The 21,402-nt window shown below is 45.1% G+C and overlaps 1 protein-coding gene across 1 annotated transcript in view; it reads left to right on the forward strand.

Annotated features, from left to right (window-relative positions):
* Positions 1–6,058: 6,058 nt before the first annotated feature.
* Positions 6,059–21,402, forward strand: part of COL24A1 (collagen type XXIV alpha 1 chain) — a gene marked incomplete at its 5' end in the record, with an annotated part of 158,634 nt that continues 143,290 nt past the window's right edge. Inside the window, 3 exons of the mRNA XM_082484525.1 lie at positions 6,059–6,114; positions 12,992–13,053; positions 20,087–21,390. Of these exons, the coding sequence (XP_082340651.1) occupies positions 6,059–6,114; positions 12,992–13,053; positions 20,087–21,390 (1,422 nt within the window). The remainder of the gene's footprint in view (positions 6,115–12,991; positions 13,054–20,086; positions 21,391–21,402) is intronic.

Here is a 21,402-nt window from a genome sequence, read left to right on the forward strand (position 1 = left end):
TGGTCAAGAAAGACTTTTCTAGGACTAACGAACTGCGGAATGAAGCATCTCGCACAGTTGCTGAGGAAAGAAAGGGAATGTATTTTAAAAGGACTGGCCTAATGCAGAGCTCTCTGTGGCTCGGGAATGAAATACTTCTCAGATGACTGCGCTGGTTCTTCCAGATGTGTGAGCAATTTTTAGTGCTGATGAGATTTTGCTAGCGGGCTGAGCGCACCATATGAGGGTGGGCAGTTTCACTCCAAATGGGTCCTATTTTTATTCTTTTACGGAGATTGGTTTTCAGGAGACACCTGCAGATTTTATGCTGCAGAAAGATGTCCTGTAAGATGTCTCTAAGGGTTTTTTGACCCATCCTTCCAATGCAAAAGGGTGCTATGGAACACTACCAAGGAGCTTAAGTGTCCTTGGGTGCTAGGAGGTAGTGTTTTTTCACATAGCACAGCCACAGCTTTTTATTTTTTGCAAAAATAGGCTTTTGCTTCCTTTTAGTGATGGATACATAGCAAGTTTTATACAATGACAGAGAACCAGGACCCTTTGGGGAGGGCTCCTGCCATGGGCAGGAGGTTCTGAGGAGACCTGCTGGGGAAGCCCCGGTGCAGGGGACCCCACCGAGGTTGCTGAATGCCCATGGCAGGAGGTCACAGCCACCACTCCGGTGGAGGAACCCTCCCTAAATACACCCGCTGAGCCCTGTGTCTGTCTCGGCACATGTCGGTAGAGGTGGCGATTTGGTCCTAGGAATAGAGACGCTTAGTCATATTTATGGGCTTCACCTACAAGGGGATTTTCAGTTCAATGAGTATCCCAGAAAACATCTTATGTCAAATACATCCTCCCGCCTGTAAGAGTGGGTGTCTCCACTTCCTGCCTGGATGGCAAAACACTCCATCAATGATGGGATAAAGATTAACTAAAAATGAACGTCACTGGGTTTTCTGTAACTCCTCTGTTTTTTCTTTCACCGGTTGCTCTCAGGCTCCAGAGCCCCTCTGTGAGATGGAAATTTACTGTGCTTCTCTCTTGGCAGTTTGGCCTATTTGGTAATTGGAGTCTTCTCGTTTGGTGAGCCGTTCCCACGTTGCACTCGTTCTTGCTCTCGTATTTTCCATTCCCTTATTACTTTCCTAATAACTGCTTCTCAGGCTTCTCTCTCCCTTTAATATTTGCTTGTGTGTTTGGCTAGGCTTCTCTGCATTCTTGGTATGGCATACGATGTGCCATCACTGGAACGCGACGTCACAGCTTTTCAGCTGCTGGGTGTGGGGTTGCTCCTCCAGAAGGTTTTGCTTCAGTTGCTCGCTTCAGCTCTCTCCGCAAGAGTTTTTACTGTGCTAACACTATAGCGGTGACTTTCTAAAATGGGCGATACCTGGTGTCCTGTAAAAAATTGCGAGTATCTTGGCTTCAGTGAGACACCTTTCTCAGTGGGAACCGCCGGAGCCTTGTGGTCTGGAGCCTCTACTCTGTCTTGTGGTTCACTGAGGCTCTCTTCTGTTTCTCACTCCTGGCTGGATATATTCCCTTGTTTGCTTTAACTAAGCATCCTAAGGAACCTCACTAGTCTATACGGTCATTTGTGGCTTGGCGTTTTCGTCAGTTCTGACTCTCTCGTGCTGGTTTTTTGCTCTGTGTGCCAGGACCTCTTAAGTTTGGTCCCCTGTACCCACAGCATCTCTTGTTTCTTCTCTCAGCCCCTTCCCCCCAGTTTTTTGTGTTGGTCTTGTAAGGCAGAAAAATCCTCTCCACCCGGAATTCTTCAGAATGTAAATTTCTGTTAATTATCTCTTCAGTTTGCTAGTAGAAAATTAGAAGTGATAGGATTAATCTAAAAAGTCATCAAGTGTGCTCTTTAAAGGCATTTCCAGATTTTGGGCATATTCAAAACTGGAGAACACTTCTTCTCGCTAATTCCTTCTACCAGAAGGTAACAGGTATAACTGGAGACAGAAGGCAGACGCTGGTCGTTACAACTTCTTTCCCTTTCTACAAAGAATAGACACGTCTAATGGTTTCAGACCTGGAGTCCCCCTTTCTTCAATTTTAGCTGGTTGTTGACAAAGACAGGCTGTAATCCTTTCCATTTCTTGTATTTCTTAATCGTATTTGATAGCTTGGTAACTTTCTTTAACCGGAGCAATGTGTTAGACTTTTTTTGGCTGCCACAGAGAGAATTCTAAACAATTTTGCTGAAGTAGGTTCCAGCAGTTTTGGTACGTAGCCTAACACCATATATTGTGGTGTGCAGGGAAAATCAGTTCTCCAAAGGGAACTCAATAGCAGTGTGGATCTTCTGCCAAAAATTCCTAATTCTGGGACTGTACCAGGAAACTTGTGTGGGTCCCGTTCTGCTCCTACTCAAGTCAAAGGTAAAGCTCCTACTGACTGCAGTGGGATAAGGCTCGGGCTCCAACACTCAGTCCTCACATTCCCATTTCACACATTTTCCTTCAAATTCTTACTCTTTTTTTTTTTTTTTTTTTCTTTATTTTTCGGCTCTGGCAGTCTGCAACCATTGCTCTCTCCTGTATGTTTTCTGGAAGGGGAATCACAGATAGGAACCATTTTCCTCTCCTCTTACACTGTTTAAGAGTAGCTCCTGTTCTGTGCCCCAAAGCATGGCTGGAACTCGGCAGCTGTAATCGGGATTGACAGATGAGCAAGTCAGATCATGAAAGGAGGAAAAGAAAACTGCTGGAAAAGGAGAAAACAAACAAAAGAAGAGCTTGTAATCATGTCAGAAAGGCAAGAAGTGATATCTCAAAAGAATTAATTTTGTATTTCAGTAATGCCTGGGTTTACTTGGAGAGACAAGAGAAATCAGGGATAGGCTGTGGTCAAGCAGGAGATAGCAGACATGGAAAAATGGCATCTCGGGACATTTACCATAGGAAATGAAACTCCAGCATCCCTATGTTGCAAGGAGTGCTAACACATTTGGAGCTGGACCATGTCTTTTGGTGTGTGTAAGTATACAGACTGTTATATATAGCTCTAGAAATAAACACACGTAATCTGATAGCTCTAAACATAGTAGGCTTTGCTTATTAGGCTGGAAGAACACTTGGAAAAAGCAAGCGTAAGAATAAAACTGATACTGATTTTTGCCATGAAGCTTAGAAGAGAATTGGAGCTGATCCGAAACACAAGGTGATGGGCAACAAGTTGGGGGCTGTTTCCAACAGCGCCACACACTCACTGTCTGACGCTGGGGAAGTAATTTCCTTTCCTTGTGCTTTCGTTTGCTTTCTTCATCTGCATTAGATGGTCCTAACTTCTTCTGCTAGGAGCTTCAGCAGCTCTGAAGGGTGTTAATATCGAAGGAAAGCAACCAAGCTGCAGAGTAACATTAGTCACTTCAAAAAAAAAAAAAAAAAAAGTGCAAGAGCTGCCAGGCAGAGAGATGCAGGGAGGGAAACAAGGAGCATCCCTTGCACATTCCCAACCCATTTGTGGACATGTGGCTCAGAGACGTGTGAGCTGTGTTGTGCGACGGGGAAATGGAAGGGCACAGGTAATCCTTCCCCTGGCCCGTGCCTCCCCACAGCCTGTCCAGCCCCCTGGGTGCCTTACACTAGAATAGCCAAGGACCCTGCCCAAATAGCCTAACGGCTGGCTTCAAACCACAGCAGGGGCTGTAACACGGACGTAAGGAGTAAAGTGCCAAACAGGAGTAAGTGTCCTACTTTGTGAACTTCATGTTGTACTTTTGAATGTAGGAAACTGAAAAACCAATGCTAATTTTCAAACTTTACACTGTTTTAAGTCACTGCATAATCAGGGTCAGCAAAGCTTTGTTTACACCCTGTATGTGGAGCTGACAAGAATCTCAAGTTGTGCCTTCTTCAGTGCAAACTCTGCTGGAAAGGGAGACTGCAGCACGGAATGTCCCCAGCGCATCTCGCTGTGTGCTGCCGGTTGGCTCCTGCACTTGTCGATGTGCACTGAAACGAGGGCAGGATTTTTCCAGGGTCACTCTCGGGGCAGAATTCTCTCCATAATAGCCCTAATGGTGATGCGAAAGGGTTAAGAAATCAATTATATGTCTACTGCACACAAGACCTCTTACTTAAGGGATTGATAGATTTCATGGGAATGGCACCAAACCATTCCAAAACCAATCTGTAATGTACACATTATAGTTCATTCTAATGCTAATAAACAAAAACTAAATGAAATATAACACTGCAGTTGTTGGAAGCCATTCAAGTCTGGTTTAAAACAGAAGTGCTGATGAAGACTTTATTGGAGCAGTGTCCAATACCTCCCTGGGCAGGCACCGTGCTCTCTTCCGTGAACAAATAGATTTTCATATTTTGCTGTCACTTTGTTTAATGCAAGGTACATAGACAGGAAGGCAAAATGCTGTCAGCTTTTACCTTTGGCTTTCAAAAAGCGAAATAAATAGGAAATCCCGTGGTAGTCAGTGAGACTATATAGATTCTGAACAATTCAAGGTATTGAAAATGAATTTGACTGTGAAGTTAAACGCTAAAACACTCTGGTGTGTTGCCTGAGAATAATTTTTTTCCCCTATAACTTTGAGTTCTATTATCCCCAAGAAAATTCACTGGTCTAGGTTTGCTCTTGGTTCCCTCACAATTTTTCCCTCTATTTTTCTGCCTGTTCCAAGGTACCTGGATCACCCAGAAAAGTCCTTTTCAGCTGAGTGGAGCACCCTCAGTGGTAACAATAAAAAAATCCTCGTCCTGTACAACCTTTCTTTGTGCCTTATCGTTTCTCTTGTTTTCTGCTGTTTGGGAATATGTTTGGGTTTATTTCACACCACCTTTTTCCGTCTTACCTACAACCTGAAGGTCTTTGCTGCAGGTCTGATGCGAAATCTTTGTTCTTGTAACACCCAGCAAGAGCCAAATACCACAATCCTAACTCACATCAAATTTCTGCTTAGGTCAATGGAAGTTTTGCCTAAGTGAGGCTCCAGGATTTGACCACAGGTTTGCTATACAGCGTGTATTGCAATGTCTGGTATTGTTTAACTCTGCCCTGTTTGTTTTGAGAGGCAGTTTGTATCAAGAGGTCTTATGGGATACCCATAAGTGACAATAGACTGTGTTACGGGGACAAGGTAAAAAAACTGGAAACTAAAGCTTTGACTCTTCAGGAAGAAGACAGTGAAGGGTGTCGTATTTCTTTTGGCACTGTAATGCGACCAAATTACATCTGCTCTTCAAACATTTTCCAGAGGGAGGATTGCTGGACCCCACTCCAATTATACTCGAGATGCAAAACCTCCAGCACGCTCAGCTTTTTCTCTTTATACCGTTTCATCATCTCCCTTCTCCCCCCCTTCCCTCCCTACATTTTAATTTAACTCGCAGCTTCCTGCCAAGCCTCCCCAGCTGAAGCCCAGCGGGAACCGAAGGCGCTCCTCGCCCTTCGGATGCACTAAACGGCATCACCTGTCCCCCTCTTCCCCAGCCCACCGCTGCCACCCCGGACCCCCCGCTCCCGCTCTCCCTCCCCGGCCCCGCCGCTGAACCGGGGCGGGCGGCGCTTCTGCTCGGCACTGCGCGCCCCGGGGCCGCCGACGGCTCCGGCTCCCGTCCGGGATCCGCGCCCGGTTGGGAGGACGACGGTGACCGGGGGAGGGGGACGGACAGACAAGACCTGCGCGGGGCAGCGCGCACCATGCGCGGCCGGGGTCCGGCCCGCCCCGGGGGCCGCGTTTGCTGATGTAATCGGCGGGCAGCGAGCGCTGAAACCCAACACCGCGGCAGGCGGGGACGGACCGCCGGTGCCGGGGGCAGGCGGCTGCAGCGCCGCTCCGCCGCCGGACTCCGCGGGCAGCCGCGGGGCTCCCCCGCCACCCGGCCCCCGGCGTCGCCCCCCCCCGTCCCCCGTCCCCCTCCGCCCCCAGCCACCGCCGCGCCCGCCCCCGCGGGCCGTACGCGGGCCGCCCTCGGGCTTGCGCGGAGCTCGGCGGAGACCTCGGGGCCGCCGGGGTTTCATGGACAGGAGCTGACCCTGCGGCGGCGCGGCGCTCGGCTCCGGCTTTCCCTCGGATCTCCGCTGCCCGGGCAAATGCATACAAATGCATTTGGGAGCCGAGAGGACAAGGCGAGGACGCATCTCTCCCGCGGCACGAACGTAAGCGGGAGCCGGGGAGGCGTGACGGCGGGCTCCGCTCCCCCGGACCGGCGGCGACGGGGCGCACCGCACCGCACCGCACCGCACCGCCAGCCCGCCGCGGGGCTGGGGGGGGGGGGCGGGCTCGGCCGCGGGGTGGGCGGCGGGGCCGGCAGGGGATGGGGGCAGAGGACGGCGACCCCGGTGGGCTGCTCCCCGCTCCTACCCCCCGAGCACCGGCCGTAACCCCGCCGGGTCCCGGGTGCCCCGGCAGGACCGGCGGGGGCTGCGGGGTGCCGCCTCCCCGGACGAAGTCCGGCTGTGCCGGTGGTTGTGCGTCTCTCGTCTCCGCACGCCCCTTCCAGGCGCTCTCTCGTGTCTCTCCTCTCCCTCTTGCTTTCCGGGATGTTCCCGGTCCCGTCCAGGACCCTCGTGTCGTCCTCCGCCCGCCCGAGCCCGGAGCCCGGCAGGCAGCCTGGCGCAGGGGAGGGTTTCGCGGGTGTGTGGTCCCCCCCGGGGAGCGGGGACAGCCTGACCCGAGAGCCGGGGCACCCCTGACCCCCGAGGGGGAGACGGGGATCCTGGGGGAGAGGGTGTCTCTGCGCCCACCGGTAACCCGGCTGCTCGTCTTCCCTTGTTGGTACCTCCCTATTTAAAACGAAGCGTACAAACAGAACCTGCAGAATTTACATTTAAGAGCTGAAGCTACTCTTTTAATAACAGAGATGACCAGATGAGGTACCCTGTGTTTACGTGCCTGTGCAATAGGTTTAGGTATTTCTAATGCATGGTCATCTGTGATGTAAAGGCAGAGCTCCGCTCTCCTCTATAGTTTGCGTAAAAGCAGCCTGGGCAAGGTGACTGTGAGCTTTCCATAGTTGTAATGATGGTATCGAGATTACCACTATGTGGCTCCTTTTGTAAAGTGCTTGTTCTATTCTGGCTATGGCTTAAATGAAGTTTACTGAGCGCTCGGAGAAGGACAGAGAAGGATTTGTTTTGTGTTGTAGTGAGGATTATGCTACTGGAGCGTGCCTGCTGTACAATCTGCGCTTGAATACTTATGGGCTGTTAGGTGGCTGCCTGAAGGTGGCCTTCCCGGGAGATCTGCGTGTTTAATGGCTGTGCCTGTGGGACTTCTTTAGGAATCTTTTGAAATGCAATTTCAGAAATCTAAATATCTGTAAAAGGGATATTGCTGATAGAGAAACATAAATTGAATTACAGTGAAGTAGTTCAGTAACACAGATGCAGTTTACCCAAGCTCAAAATCTGAGATACCTTCAGCATATGTATCTATATGCTTCCTTATGGACAGAGTTCCTCTTGTTTACCTAATTTACTTGACTAGAGAGAAAGCAATCTGTTTGCTTGCCTGTGTTAAGAAATTGGAAGCCTTCACAAAGGATCAGGTTTCCTTAGCATGTATGAAACCAGTCAGTCCCTTGCAACCTAGATCACCTTTTTGTGGCAATGCTGTTAGGTCAGACCCGCTACCTGTATAGGGGTGTCTCTGCAGGTCAAATAAGTAAGGCTCTTACAGCTCCGTGACTCCTAAATATCTCGCCAGATTTGTTGACAGAGCATTTCATTTTAAAACGTGAACAGCCTTCTGTTCCCCTTGTCTCTTGCAAGTGCTGAGTTTTAGAATGTTTGAAGAGCAATCTATGAGATACATGGAGACAAACCGTGAAGGAAGAGAGTATTTCACAGGAATGGGAATTTCAGCTGTTTGCTTGTGCATTAATACAGAGGAAAACACTTGGTGTACTCTGGCCAGAGCTAGTGTAAAAAAAATCAGGGACATGCTTATAAAATGGTTCTAAAATCACACCTTTTAAATTAAATTTTCTCCCTTTAGAAATACTGAACAGTTGACTGTTCTTCTGGATGTGGTAGTTTCTCATCTTAAGCCAAATGCTGTCCAGAGCGTGGCTGGGCCACCAGGCAGGGAGTTGCCTTTCTCATTCCTTTCTCAGAAGCACAGCACTGTTGTAGGACTCTTCTGAGGCTGCTGCTCCTGAGTAGGAAAGAACAATACACCTTTTGATCCTCTGTGCCTTACCTTATCTCGTGTCTTTCCCTTTTCCTCTTCTTTCAAACTGTCAACCTGCAGCAAAGGATTCAGGAATTTCCCCCTCTCTGGTTAGATGCGCAGTGGCATCTGTGCCCAAAGGATATGCAACTCCCAGCTGGGGCAGACAGTGGAGGTTGTTGTGTCCCCTCAAACCATGTTGATTGTGAGTCTCTTCAAACTTGGAAGCAGCACTGGCCCTGCTGGCTAATGTCATTATAGCAGCAAAGGAAGATATCTTTCTTTTCAGATCTTGAAAGATAAGGTTTTTAACAGCTTGGGGTCTTTGAGAAGTCCAGGGCATCGCTGTCTACAAAGTGCTGTCACCTTTCCCAAAGCCCTCCTCAGGCTTGATGGACACAAACTGTGCCATTCTCCTCAGCAGTCCTCAAAGGAGACCTGATGAAATAATGCATATGGGGCAGGTGCTGGTATTTAAACCGTCATCACTGATGGGTGGAGGATTGAGTGCAGCCCTTGAGCTTTGTGTGTTCTGCACCTGTGCCAGTTACACTGGGAACAGGTTTCCCGCCTTCTCTAGCTGTCAGCTAGTGGTATTTCTTCCTTTAAAACTGAAGTTTAAGAAACTAGCCTGGAATGAAGAGGATACCGTTACCCTGCACCACTGTGCACTGACCAAACCTGAGCTCTGTACACGGCTGAATAGTCTTCAGAGGGTGGAATTCTGCATCGTTGCTTGCCACAACTTGCTTTGAAGCTTATCGGTTTCCTCATCCATCTGTCATCCTTAATGTTAAAAAATAAACACGGATAGTTGCTGTCCACTCATAGGAAGAGGCAAATAGCCACAAGATGTCAAAGATTATCAGAAAGATAAGCTTTATTTTAAGGGATAGAATAGCTCGACCACATTTGATAGTGCCTTCCTCCAAACAATTATATAGTTGCCCTCAGCTTGTGCTTGCATGTAAAGCAGGAGAGAGGATGAAGAGGCAGGAGGAGGGGAGGACGCTTAAGAGATACCTAGACTCTAGGGCAGGACATAACCAAGGGGTATTGGAACAGCTTCGTGTGTGATGTTAAAGGGGGAAAAATAGCCAGCATTCTCATCAGCTGGAGTCTCCCAGTCATATGCTTTTGCATTTTTCTATTGTTGTGCCTCAACAGGACAAGTCTCCTCAAGAGCTACGGGCTCAGCTAAGGCAGGCGGTGCAGGGTTTCTGCGTGCTGCTTGCTTTGTTCCTTGCAGCTATGGCAGGCGATGGATGCAGCCACAGAGGCGTTACACAGCAGGGAGCCTGGTGGCTTAGTGGCAGTGCTTGTGTGAGAATGGAGACCGTGAACTGGCTGCCCTGCAGCTTTTAATGCAAAGGGTAGTGATCTTGACCAAGAGGGGGAGGGTTTGCATGAACAGATTCTCTCAGAAGGACGGAATTTCATTTTTTTTCATCTTCAGCCATGGAGGGCTCCCTTGTACAAGTTCACTTCAGTTTGCACATGGTTTCATTTACCAAAAGTTTTACTTGTGAAAAAAGGTAGAATGAAGACTTTTTCCCACGCATTAGGGGACCTCCAGCCCTATGGTTGTCTCTGGTCCCTGTTTTTTCTCTTAGCTGATCACTCATCTGTTCTTAACATTAGCTGGAGAGTACTGTGTAAGCCACTCATATGTCTTTACCTCACACTAAATGTTTCTGTATATCCAGTTACATCCATGTAATTTACAGCCCTGGGAGCATTTTGGAATTTCTTGCCTTCCTACAGCATTTGCTGGGAGGTGACGGGGGCAGATACCTGACACACAGCTTGTCCCTGGCTGATGTTGTGGAAGAGGCTGCTATTTCTTGTTTCTTTTTTCTTCTGTTGCTTCAAATGTTAAGAGTCATCATCTTTGAATTATGGGCGCTGGGGTTCTTTGAGCATCCTGACTTTGGAGTTAACTAAAATGTCCAATACTGTTTTTAATTGTGAATTGTGAGATTTAATTGTGAATTGCGCCTGTGAGAGTCAAATAAATAAATAAACCCAGGACAACTATTTTAGCTGATAAAGTGCAATGCATAGACTTTCCTCCTAACAGCTAACCCCCTGTCGCCGAGCTTCTCCTTAGATCAAAAGATGATGCGTTGTGTGACACAAAAACTATTTACTTGTGAAATAACACCAGAATTTGAATTCTGGTCTCTAGAACTGGGGGGGGGAGGTGGGTGGTGGGGGGGTGGTGTGAGTGTCCTGTAGCTGATCTGCTGTTTGGACAACAGTCAATATTAGGTCTTTTGCAGGAGTGGCAGAACTGTGGTAGATGTTTCATGGCTGCAGCAGAAGTAAGCCTGAAGAGAGGAATAGCTAGGGACTGCAGTGGTTAATTAAAAAACATGCCCTTACAGGCATGTAGGGATTTATAAGGTGTAGTTTCCACCCCACTCCCCTTCTGTGATCAGAACTGGAGCAACGATGCGTATTTTTGAATATCCTATATATTATGTGCATTTTCTTCTAAGAAGCGTGATGTAACTACAGTTTTGCAGTGGCAATACCAATGACAAAATATTGCTATTATCATGCCTTGCAGTTCCTTAAACTATGCATTTGTTCTGCTTGCCAAAACTTAAGCTCTCACAATATGCAAATCCACATGTAGGTTCATAACCAATGGCCCTCATTTTGTCCAAGATCCAGCCCACTTAATTGCTTTGAAAACTTTGAGCAGATGTTTTGAAGAACGCTGCAGGAGATTCTTTAAGATATACCATAGCAGGAAAAATGTGTTTAGTTTAATTTTATACATCTTCTCTTCCCTGCCCCCATAACTTGAAATCCTGTTTAAATAAGTGCTTTGCCTGAAAATCAGTGTGGCAATTTGTGAATTCAGTCCAGGTCAGAGATCAGCTGGAAAGAGGAAAGGACAGCAGAGAGGTTTGCCAGCTGGAGAGTTGGGGGTGGTGGATAGTGCACTTTTAAAAATGATTGTTTGAACCAACACATCCGTAAAGAATGGGAATTGGTTGGGTCTCCAATGCTTCGTTTCCCCTCCCAGCATTTGCCATGGGTGTTTTTCCTCATCACGGGAATTGGGGGAAGACTCAGCCAGTGGGTTTTGGTTGGCGAGTGTCTATCGAGGGCTGGGCTTGGGGAGGGGGTGGTTGAGAACTACCTGCTGCTTGGGTTGGACCGGCCTGGCCTGGGGAGGGGGCCCACAAGAAGCAGTGGCACCAGCTGCAAGTACCTCCTTCTCCTAAGGGGCACTTGGTTTGCAAACTGGGGTGAAACCCCACAGGAAAACTGCCTAAGTGAAAGGAGGGTAAGTAGTCAAACCCATCTTCTGCTAGATCAATGGATTTTGACTTTTTCTTTATTTCACTGTGCAAATTGAGTGATAAAAGCAGATTTCTTTTTTCTTTTGTGATTTTCATGCACTCGGATGTTTCTGGAATGCTTGAATTGATTTTTCGCTGATACTGTTCTATATATATACACACACGTGTATATACATATACAAAAAATATTTAAATCATAACATAATTTCTTGTAGTTGTAGCATTACTAATACTTGGTTTATACATTCCTTATGCTCTAAGCTGAAGGTACCTAACAGTGAAGACTCAGTGGAAGGAACTTGTCTGTCGTTGCCCTCTGAACCACATGTTCCCCTAGAAAGTGGTGCGGTTTTCTCCCTGAACTCTTTAGGCTGTTCAAACCTGACTAATCGGCTGGCAAAGCTACATCATGTGAAGTTGCAGGTGTTTAGTTGCAGCTGTGTTACTTTCAAATACTCTTTATTCCAGATACTGAAGTGCTCTCTGGCATGGTCCAGCAAACGCTTGTAGTGGGTCTAATGTTTAACATTGTGAAAAGTCAATGAGGTTACATACGTTAATGAGCAAGAGGGCCGAGCTGAGGCTTGAGTGTGACTTGGGTAGTCAGTAGCAGAATTATATTTATGATATTTTAGAAATATTTCTTCTTAGCACTAAATAGATACCGGTTACTGTTATTGTTACATACATCTGTTTCTGTGCCTGAATGTCCAATGTTAAGAGAAAATATATTTCTCATTTATTAAAAAGTTTAGTCACCGATACGAGTGTGATTAGATACTAGTATGATAATTGATTAAAAAAATAGATTGTTATTTTTAACCCTGGTAAAAACATTTTCTTTGCCCAACACTTTGCCAATGGTGTCCCACTTTAAAACAAATTTGAGCACATAATTTATATCAACCTTTTATGTTTGTTGTAATCAGTGGGCTTATGGTACCTATCAGTATTGCATTCTTCTATCTAAGCATGAAGGTTTAACTCAAAAGGTAATGGGATGTTTTTACTTTTTGTGAAAAGCATGGTCTTGTTTGTAACATGACAAAATTTTATCAAACAGGAACAAAACTATGACACAACATTTTAATTTATGGTAAAGTGATGTGATATAGTGACAAGATTGATAGCAGGTACACTGGAACAAAAGTGCCTAATGATCTCTATAGGCATAAACTTGTCTTTCGTTTTATATTTTCTTTACAGTAACTTTTTTTTTTTCTTTCCAGGAAGACGTTTACTACATAGCAGTGTTCATATTTGAAAGCTGCTGCAAGAAAATATAAACCAGATGCAGTTACTTTATTAATAAAAGCCAGTGTAAAATATATGTACTATATATGAGGGCATACATAATCCTTGATCTTTGTGTAAAATGCCTTCTCAGCATTAGTGGGAAGTTGTGATGGCTTTGATCCAGGACTTGCTGAAGTCAATGGTATCCTGCCATTGACTTTGGACACTGAATCAAGCTTCTCATTCCTGGGAGTGCTGAAACTTTAGATGTTTTCTCACAAGTTCTTTTCTTTGTTTTTTTCCCTTTTAGGACAACTCTCCTTTTAATTGCAACATGTATAGCAGTGGGTGTTGCACAAGTACCCAAACAAGGTGAGAACACTGTCTTTTTAATAACAGGATATTTGTATAATCTGTTACTAGATTAAAAGAGTAAGTGGGCTGTTGTTACTAGTGACCTTAGGTTCAGTTCCTTAGTGATGAATTAAAGAAAATACCAGCTACAGCACAATGAGAGCAAAAGTTTAAAGCAACCAGTTTGGAAAAGATGACCTTTTGAAAATTACTCAGACTTTCTCTATGAAATTGCTTACATATTTAAGCAAGCCCTTCATAAAGGAGAAGCCTTGTACAGTGAAAAGGCTTTGATTGTGCCTGCACTGCAAGTGGGTGTCCTTGGGGGTGGCAAGCTATGACTTGAGTTACCTTTGCACTTAGGGCTGTGCAAGCAAGCCACTGCGTATAATAAAGGCTTAGTCTAGGCTGGCATCATTAAAGCAAAAAGTGAAATTGTGTATTCATTTGGTATTGCATTCAGATGCAGATGTTGGTGAGGAAATAGGGTTGTCTTGTTTTTTAGTTTCTTTTTTGATCTGCCAGCTGTTATAACTGCACCAGATGTGCAGCTTGCACTAGAGACCGCCGTGGGAATATTAGTGTCCCGAAGCGGAGGAGGCTAACATGCCATTTAGTCATCTCTTATCTGCCAGGAGAGTGGCACTAGCCATTCTCTGCCATAATCCTTCACCGTACAGGTGAGGCAAGAAATAGGCCATCCTTGGCTGGCAGGTACGTTAACTGCAAATGCTCGGCCGTTCGGTATTCCCAGACAGCTGGGCTGCATGTTTAAGGCAAGACTCATTCCTGATAACGTTTTGCTGGAGCCCTGGGGGATATCTCGGCAGCCTCCCAGCATTTTTCTCACCAATGTCTTTTTCCTCCTTATTGTCCCCTGCAACTGACAAAGCTTGGGGTTAGGTTTTTTTTTTTTTTTCTTCCCCTCCTTCCCCTGTTCTCTTTGTAGTTTTGCTTTCTGTTAGTTGTTTGCCTGGTAGGATTGGTGGTTGATTATTTCCCCCCCCCCCCCCCCCCCCCATTCAGCTCAGTGAGGGACATATGCTTTCATGATGATGGGATTTTCCCAGATTTTTCTGATAGCTGAGCCAAGCTCTCGTCAGAGGAGGGGCAGCACCCATAGATGTGTGTGGCCTGCCCTGCTCCAGGCCTGCGGGGATGGAAAGGGAGAGGCTGGGTTAGGGAGGCAGTTTGCGCTTTCCCGGTGTCGCGGGAGGAGGTGAGGGGTGCCAGAGACCGGTGTGCAGCGATGGTTTGTCTTCATCCCTCCAGCCCACCCTCCTCCTCTGCAAAGAAATAAGCACTTTATCTCACTTCTCATGTGCCTCAGCCTGAGAATTGCTTTTCTAATAAAAATTCAGGCAAGGACTATGAAGGACTGGGGGTGGCAGCGGCACGGGGGAGTGGGTGCAGGCTGAGGCTTATTTGCCTCTCAGCCGAGAGCACTTTGTGCACAGAGCTTTGCGGAAATAGGGTAAAGCCTTCAGTCTTGACATGCTTATATTTGCTTATTTTCATATTTTGTCACCACCAGATGAAGGAGCTTTCCTATTATTATCATTTCTCAACAGCATTTCTAGATAGCCGTATGAGAAGCCTTACTGAATGGAAACTCCCCTCCACCCTCCGTGCACACATCCCGTACGCAACTTGATTTTCTTTAAGTGCTTGCTTGGGATCAAAACAGTGCGTTCAACCTTGATGCAACTTTCTGCCCATGGGTGAACTTGGTCCCTCATGTGCTTTATTTGCACAGTATGTAAACACGGTTGCAAAAAGCAGTTCAGAGAACAGCAGACTGAGGAAATCCTCTTAAAAAAAGAGCAGCTCGAGTGTATTCTTCAGTCTCCGTATACAACCTGCAGAGCTAGCACTATTCCTTTGCAGTGCTTAGAGTTTATCCAGGAACAGGGTTGTCTACCCATTATGAATATGTTAACACTTAAGTTGTTATTAAAACTTCCTTTGCAGTTGTATTTTGGAAAAAAAAAAAAGGTAAAAAAAAAAAGAGTATTCTGCCAAATCTGAAGGTGCTAGCTAGAGTAATTCACATTCCTTCTCTGCTGAGCTGATGGGACAGCCTGTGCATGCTTTACCTCTCTACAACTGTTTGAAAGGACACTGTAGAGAGGTTGGTGCTGGTCTCTTCTCGCGGGTAATTAATGACAGAAGAAGAGGGAATGGCTTCAGGGTACAACAGGGTAGATTTAGACTGAACATTAGGAAAGAATTTTTCACAGAAAGAGTGGTTGGGCATTGGAATAGACTGCCCAGGGAGGTGGTTGAGTCACCATCCCTGGATGTGTTTAAGAGATGTTTAGATGTGGTGTTGGAAGATATGGTGTAGGGGAGAACTTTGTAGAGTAGGGTAGATGGTTGGACTTGATGATCCCAAGGGTCTCTTCCAACCTAGACAATTCTATGATTCTACCTGAGAAGCTATGCCTTGTTTGTTTTGGTAGGCTGCTATAAATTGTGTTCAGTGAAATATATATAAAGATACAGCCTGAGCCTTTAGGAATAGTACTTTGAGTGTGGTTCAAGGACATACAGAATCGATGTATCTGGTTGGCTTTCCTATGCCAGTCGCTTGTCCTGGTGTCCAGGAAAGCATTGCTTGAAGCCAGGGGTCTTAATTTACCCAACTGCAGATGCAGCATCGCCTCAGAAATGGGCAACCTGATGAGTAACTGCTTTCAGTTCCGGTGGAGCTGACTGATTCGTCACCCTTGTCTTTCCCTTACCCATAATGGTAAAGGGAAAGTGAGTAATGTGTATACTAGCATTGCTGAAATGGAGAGAGTACCCCAAATATTCTACTTTCAGAATAGTCACGAGTAGGAAGGAAAGTGGAAAATGAACAAGAGAGACTGAACAGAATGGGGGTGTGTAACAATTAAATAGCCAAACCCCCTCATCTGTCCCCAATTCCTTTTTGGAATTTTTTTTTTTGTTCTGTAAGAGGGTCAGAAGATTTTTTGCCGAAGCCCACGTTAGGTTTTCTCCCCCTTCATGATACAGTAAGGTTGTGAATTTTTCAAGTCCTCCTAGAAGGTGGTAAGAAAGCACTTGACACTGAAAACCCAAAACAACTTTTCCTTCAAGAAGATGAGCCATTACAATTTGGGGGACTAATGGGTTGAGTGAACACTAAGTGAAGACAGATGTTTTGCAGACATGGATAAACAAAGCAAAACTGACTACTGATAGGTAAAGAAAATAGTGGTTGTCATGCTGGGAGGAAGAGTTGAGAGGGTTGCTTGCTCCCAAAACCCTTTGTACTGCCAAGAGCTTCTGAAAGCCTTAAAATAAAAATACATGTTGGACCAGAAATGAAGCGACTGGCCAAAAAAGTTTGGAACAGCCATTTGGCTTGACGGTGGGTTAACAGACAGCAAGTCAGCAAGGAATAATTAGTTGATGCTTAATCTTTTGCTGTAATTTTTCACACAGCATTTCTTTGTGTTTAGCTTTCTCAAGACCTGTCATTGTTTGCAGAAATCTGTTTGCAGGATGTGGAGAATGTGTCATATTTTTCATCATGCTCTCAGATGTTTTTCCTTTTTTTTTTTTTAATAACTTTAAACAACGTGCTGTTTTCAAATCAGAATTGCCAAAATTTTGGCAATTTTGCTTGGCGTTTGAGACTTAGTAGCGATACTCTTGAGCGACATTTTTAAATTGACTGTTTTAAGCCAGTTTAAGCATTTTGTTTTATACTTCAATTTATAATACTTTGGACAGATCATGTACATTGTTTTTTGGTTTTTTGTTTTTTTTTTTTTTTTTCAAATACAAATATATAATTACAAATATTTTAAAATACAAGTACTTGCCAAATGTTTCAGGTTGGGATGTGCTATTTAGGCGCAGCTTTAGGTTAGACTGCTAGCTATTTTCCTTTGTGCTGTCTGCTGGCCCAGCCAGTGCACAGAAGTGCTGGAGCGGTGTCTCCAGCTTTGGGGTATTATTTGCCCGTGTAAGACCTCTGCGTTGCCCAGAGCTCAGGACCTGTGTTTCTCCTGCTTAGCTTTCACAGGGGCAATGTAAGTGCAGCTCTCTCCCCGCTAACTACATGCAGACCATGCAGGACCGGGGTCCTGGGAAAGTGTGGTGGTTCATTAGCAGATGCATTGTGCTTCGAAGCTCTTCTATAACCTGACCTCTGTTATCAGTTTGACAGATAAAAATACAGCCATAGCAAATTAATTGCTCTGAGGCAAAACATCTTGAGAAATTGGCGTACGCATGACTTTCAGCAAAGATATGCTTTCCCCGTACCTCTGTCTGCGCTGGCTACCCGCCAGGATAATCTTGGCGTGTCCGTGAGTCTCAAACATGACTAGAAACACTACAAGGTGTGTAATTAATTTTCAAGATGTACAGTGCATTCAGGTTGATGCTTTTGGTTCCAATTTATAAACTGCGCTCAAGGAAATCTCAGGCTCTTTTCATAACTTACCACTGAAACTCAGCCAACATCTGTCTATTCTTAAAGTTTGCTATGAATACATTCAGTAAACAGAGAAAGGAAAGACTGGGAAAGGAGACCTTTTTTCCACTGAAAGAGTGAACATCCGTTTGTTTCACTTGCTCTTTTCTCTTAATATAGCAGAGAATCCTTAATTTTTTGTCATTACTCCAAATTTCCGCATGCTATTTAATAACTTTATTTACTTAATAAAAGCATAGCGCATAGTAAAAGTACCCTCAGCTAAATGCTATGGAAAATGCCATTCTCTTCCCAGTCAGGCTTATTAGATCAGTTGAACTGTTAGATGCTACTACTCATTTTTAATGTAGGCAGTTCACTGAAGCTCAGGTCCAGCCAGTTGTTCCAGTTAGGGGGGAAAAAGATGGCATCGTATGCCCTTGAGCAATGCTGTTTATGAAAACTACAGTGTTCAGTTTCTGGAAAATTTAGGTTAGAGGTACCTTGAACTCATTTGGTCCTACCTCCTGCTGAGATCAGGGTCAGTGTTCAAATTAGTTCAGGTTCTCGTGTCCTGTCCAGCTGGGCTTTGAAAATCTCCAAGAATGGAGATTACACAATGTCTCTGGCTTCCTGGTCCACCACTTCACTGCGTATAATAAAGGCTTAGTCTAGGCTGGCATCATTAAAGCAAAAAGTGAAATTGAGGTGAGAATGCTTTTTCTTTCTATGGAGCTGGAATTTCTTGCGTTGCGGCATGCGCCAGTTACTCCTCAACTTTTTTCTGTTTTCCCTATAAACCCCAAGTCAGATAATGGACAATTGTAAATAGATTCCCCCAAACCTTCCCATCTCCAGGCCAAGCGAATGTAGTTCCTTTAGCTTTTTCTCATGTCACGTGTTTTAGCTCCCAATCTTCTTGTCTCTTATTTCCATGGTTGCCTTTTGTCTCAGTCTCTGCAGTATTTCTGTGGCACCTTCCACAAACACCCAGACAAATGGGTTTGCCAATCAACGCTACAAGTGCTGTATTGTTTTGTGACACTACAGGAAGACTGCTGGGGATGTGTGGTAGCTCCTATTCAGCCTTTGTAGTTTTTCTGTTTCAGCTGCATCATAAGGGATCTAATGGCGTTTTTATATTAATCCTGAGGAAGGAGGTGTTTATGCCCACAGACTCCAACATGCCTACATCTGATTTAGGCAATACCAAATGAATTCAGTCATCTTTGACCATTGATTTATTTACCCTTCAAGATGAAAGTGGCTTTGATTTCTTACCTCAGGGCAGATAGAATTTCAGTTTATCAGGAGGCTAGATAGTTGTGTTTCGAACCATTAGGGGAAGATATTTAGCTGCGTAAAAGATGGAGATGATGTAATGTCCAGCCTAAGGAAAGGGCTAAAGCACAAAGCTCACATTATATAAGGAATCCAACAGTGAAAACACCACTGCCCATTCCACCCTGTAGGAAGATCTCCTATCCAGACTTCTATATGCCAAAGCCAAATCTATAGGACATAAATCAGGAGGACAGCTGGTTTCTCTGTCTCCTTAATGTCCACTGCTGTCTCCTGCTGTGGAGTACCCTCAGTTCAATATCTTTTCTGGGTAGCTGCAGCCTTACATTTGCTCGGAGGGTGGACAAGCCAGAAGATGGGAGCACTGCCTCTTAGGTCCTGACATTTCTTCTCTTTCCTTGCTCCTTACCACTTCTGCTTCTACAGAGTTCACCTCCTCTGTGGCCCTAACAAGTAAACTGTGGAGGGAAAGGAGGCAGCGGCACACTCTGTTGCATCCCCCCTTGGAAAGATCTTTGTTTTCTTTTAGTCTGACTAACTTTGGCACAGATACATACAATCGAGGGTGATCCCTCTGGGAAAACAATTCCCTTTGAAGCTAGCTCTGTAATGGCAGAGGGCCTTGCTTGGCGGGAGGAGAGCTCCCTGGTGGAGACACAGCAATTCTTCCCAGGTACCAGTTGAATTACCTCTGTGGCACATAGTGGCTCCTTGGCAAGGCTTACTTTTGTATTTTGCTTTGAGCTGGTGACTACCTTTTGGTGCTATGCTGAGGTGTTACTGCGCTGTAAGTAGCTTGTCCCTTCTTAAAAACAAAGCAACCCTCCCCTCAACTGCTTTCATTTAAACTTTTCAGGTAAAGAGGAAAAGCGCGGGTTTATTGCAGAAGGCTTTTGCAGAAGACAAAGTTGAAGTTAAAAAAAAATAATTATCTGCTCAGAGTTGGCAGGATTAGCCAACTAAATAGGGAACTAACAAAGTGTGTCCATTGACTACTGTGAAAAGGTTGAAGACAGCAAATGGGGATTTTCCAGTTTCATAAATGAATTAACCTACAATGGGCATTACGTGGGCCCTGCTGAGTGGTTTTGTGGTTTTTTTAAAGATGGAAATTTTGTTCTGGTTTTAATTATTTGTTTGATTTATGTGGAAGATTGGTGTGCCTTACACTAGGGATTTGATGGCCTTGCTGTGTGCAGTATATGTGCTTTGGGAAGTACAAATTTGTTAAGATGCTGTGTGTGCATTTGTTTATATGGATCTAAATTTATGAGCTTGTAAACAAAATCAACAGTATGCCTTTATTTCTTTTTACAGCAATAGATGTTCTTCATCAACTAGGCCTTGTGAAAGATGTTCAACAGCCCTCAGAGACGACAGTGCCCTCAACGTCATCTCTGTTGCCTCAGGGTGTTCGTCTAACCGTATCAGGAGTTGTACTAACTAGTGATGCGCACATTGAGTCCCCCATCGTTCAAGTCATACCATCAAGTCTAGGGCATCAGTTCACCATATTGGTTGGGCTGTACTCTTACAGAGTAAATAATGCTTTCCTTTTCAGTATTAGGAACAAAAGTAGACTGCAGTTTGGTGTCCAGCTGCTACCGAGAAAGGTAGTGGTGTACACTGGAGGGAAGCAGTCCGTATACTTTGATTATAGTGTTCATAATGAGCAATGGCATTCATTTGCCATTGGCATTAGAGACAAGACTGTCTCAATATTTGCTGAGTGCGGAAAGACGTACTACAGCAGGGAAGTACTTTCTGAAGTGGAGACATTTGATTTGGATGGTTTATTTACCCTGGGAAGGATGAACTCTCGCTCTGTCAGCTTTGAAGGAGTTATATGTCAGCTAGATATTATTCCCTCTGCAGAAGCCTCTGCAAATTATTGTAAATATGTGAAACAGCAGTGTCGCCAGGCTGAAACGTATCGATCTCTGCAAGGAGCTCCACATGTGTCAGGTGGGCTGGATGTTTTTTCGAAGATGATGATTGATGAGAAAAACCAGTCAGAAGGTATATCAGCTTATAGAAGGAAAGAAGCATCAGACATTCCTGTTACCAACGTTGCTCGGATTCACTCTCTACCAGAATACTTTGAGTCAGGAAATGTCTCTGCATCGGAGTTTGCAGAGGCCAAACCTCTGTTGCTGGAAGCTTGGCCTGAAACAGAACTCCAGGAGAACGTCAACCTGCCTCTTCATCAGCAGGAGACGAGCAAAAAAAGAAACATCACTAAAAACCCTCCAGGATCGTATCCGAATACTTTAGATAATACCACAGAAGGTGCAGGCAGACAAAGTGAACCTTCTCTGATCTCCCCTGTAAAACAGAGGAAAACTAAAAGCAAGGGAATGGACAAAACAAAACAGCATGTAGACGAACCAAGCAAAAAGCAGCAAATCTTCAACACAACCCTGTACAATTTACCTGCCGACCTCTCTCTGGATAAACAACTCGGTCCAGGGCAGGAAGGTGCATTTGATGCTGATGAGAGTTATCACACGGAAAAAAGTTATGAAATTGGTATTGATACTTATGTTTATGACTATGAAGATCTTGACAAAATGTTTGAAATGGGAAGTGTCAGAGGTCCAAAGGGGGAAACTGGACCTCCTGTAAGTTATCTT

This window comes from Vanellus vanellus (assembly GCF_965231255.1).
Source record: "Vanellus vanellus genome assembly, chromosome: 5".
NCBI lineage: Eukaryota > Metazoa > Chordata > Aves > Charadriiformes > Charadriidae > Vanellus > Vanellus vanellus.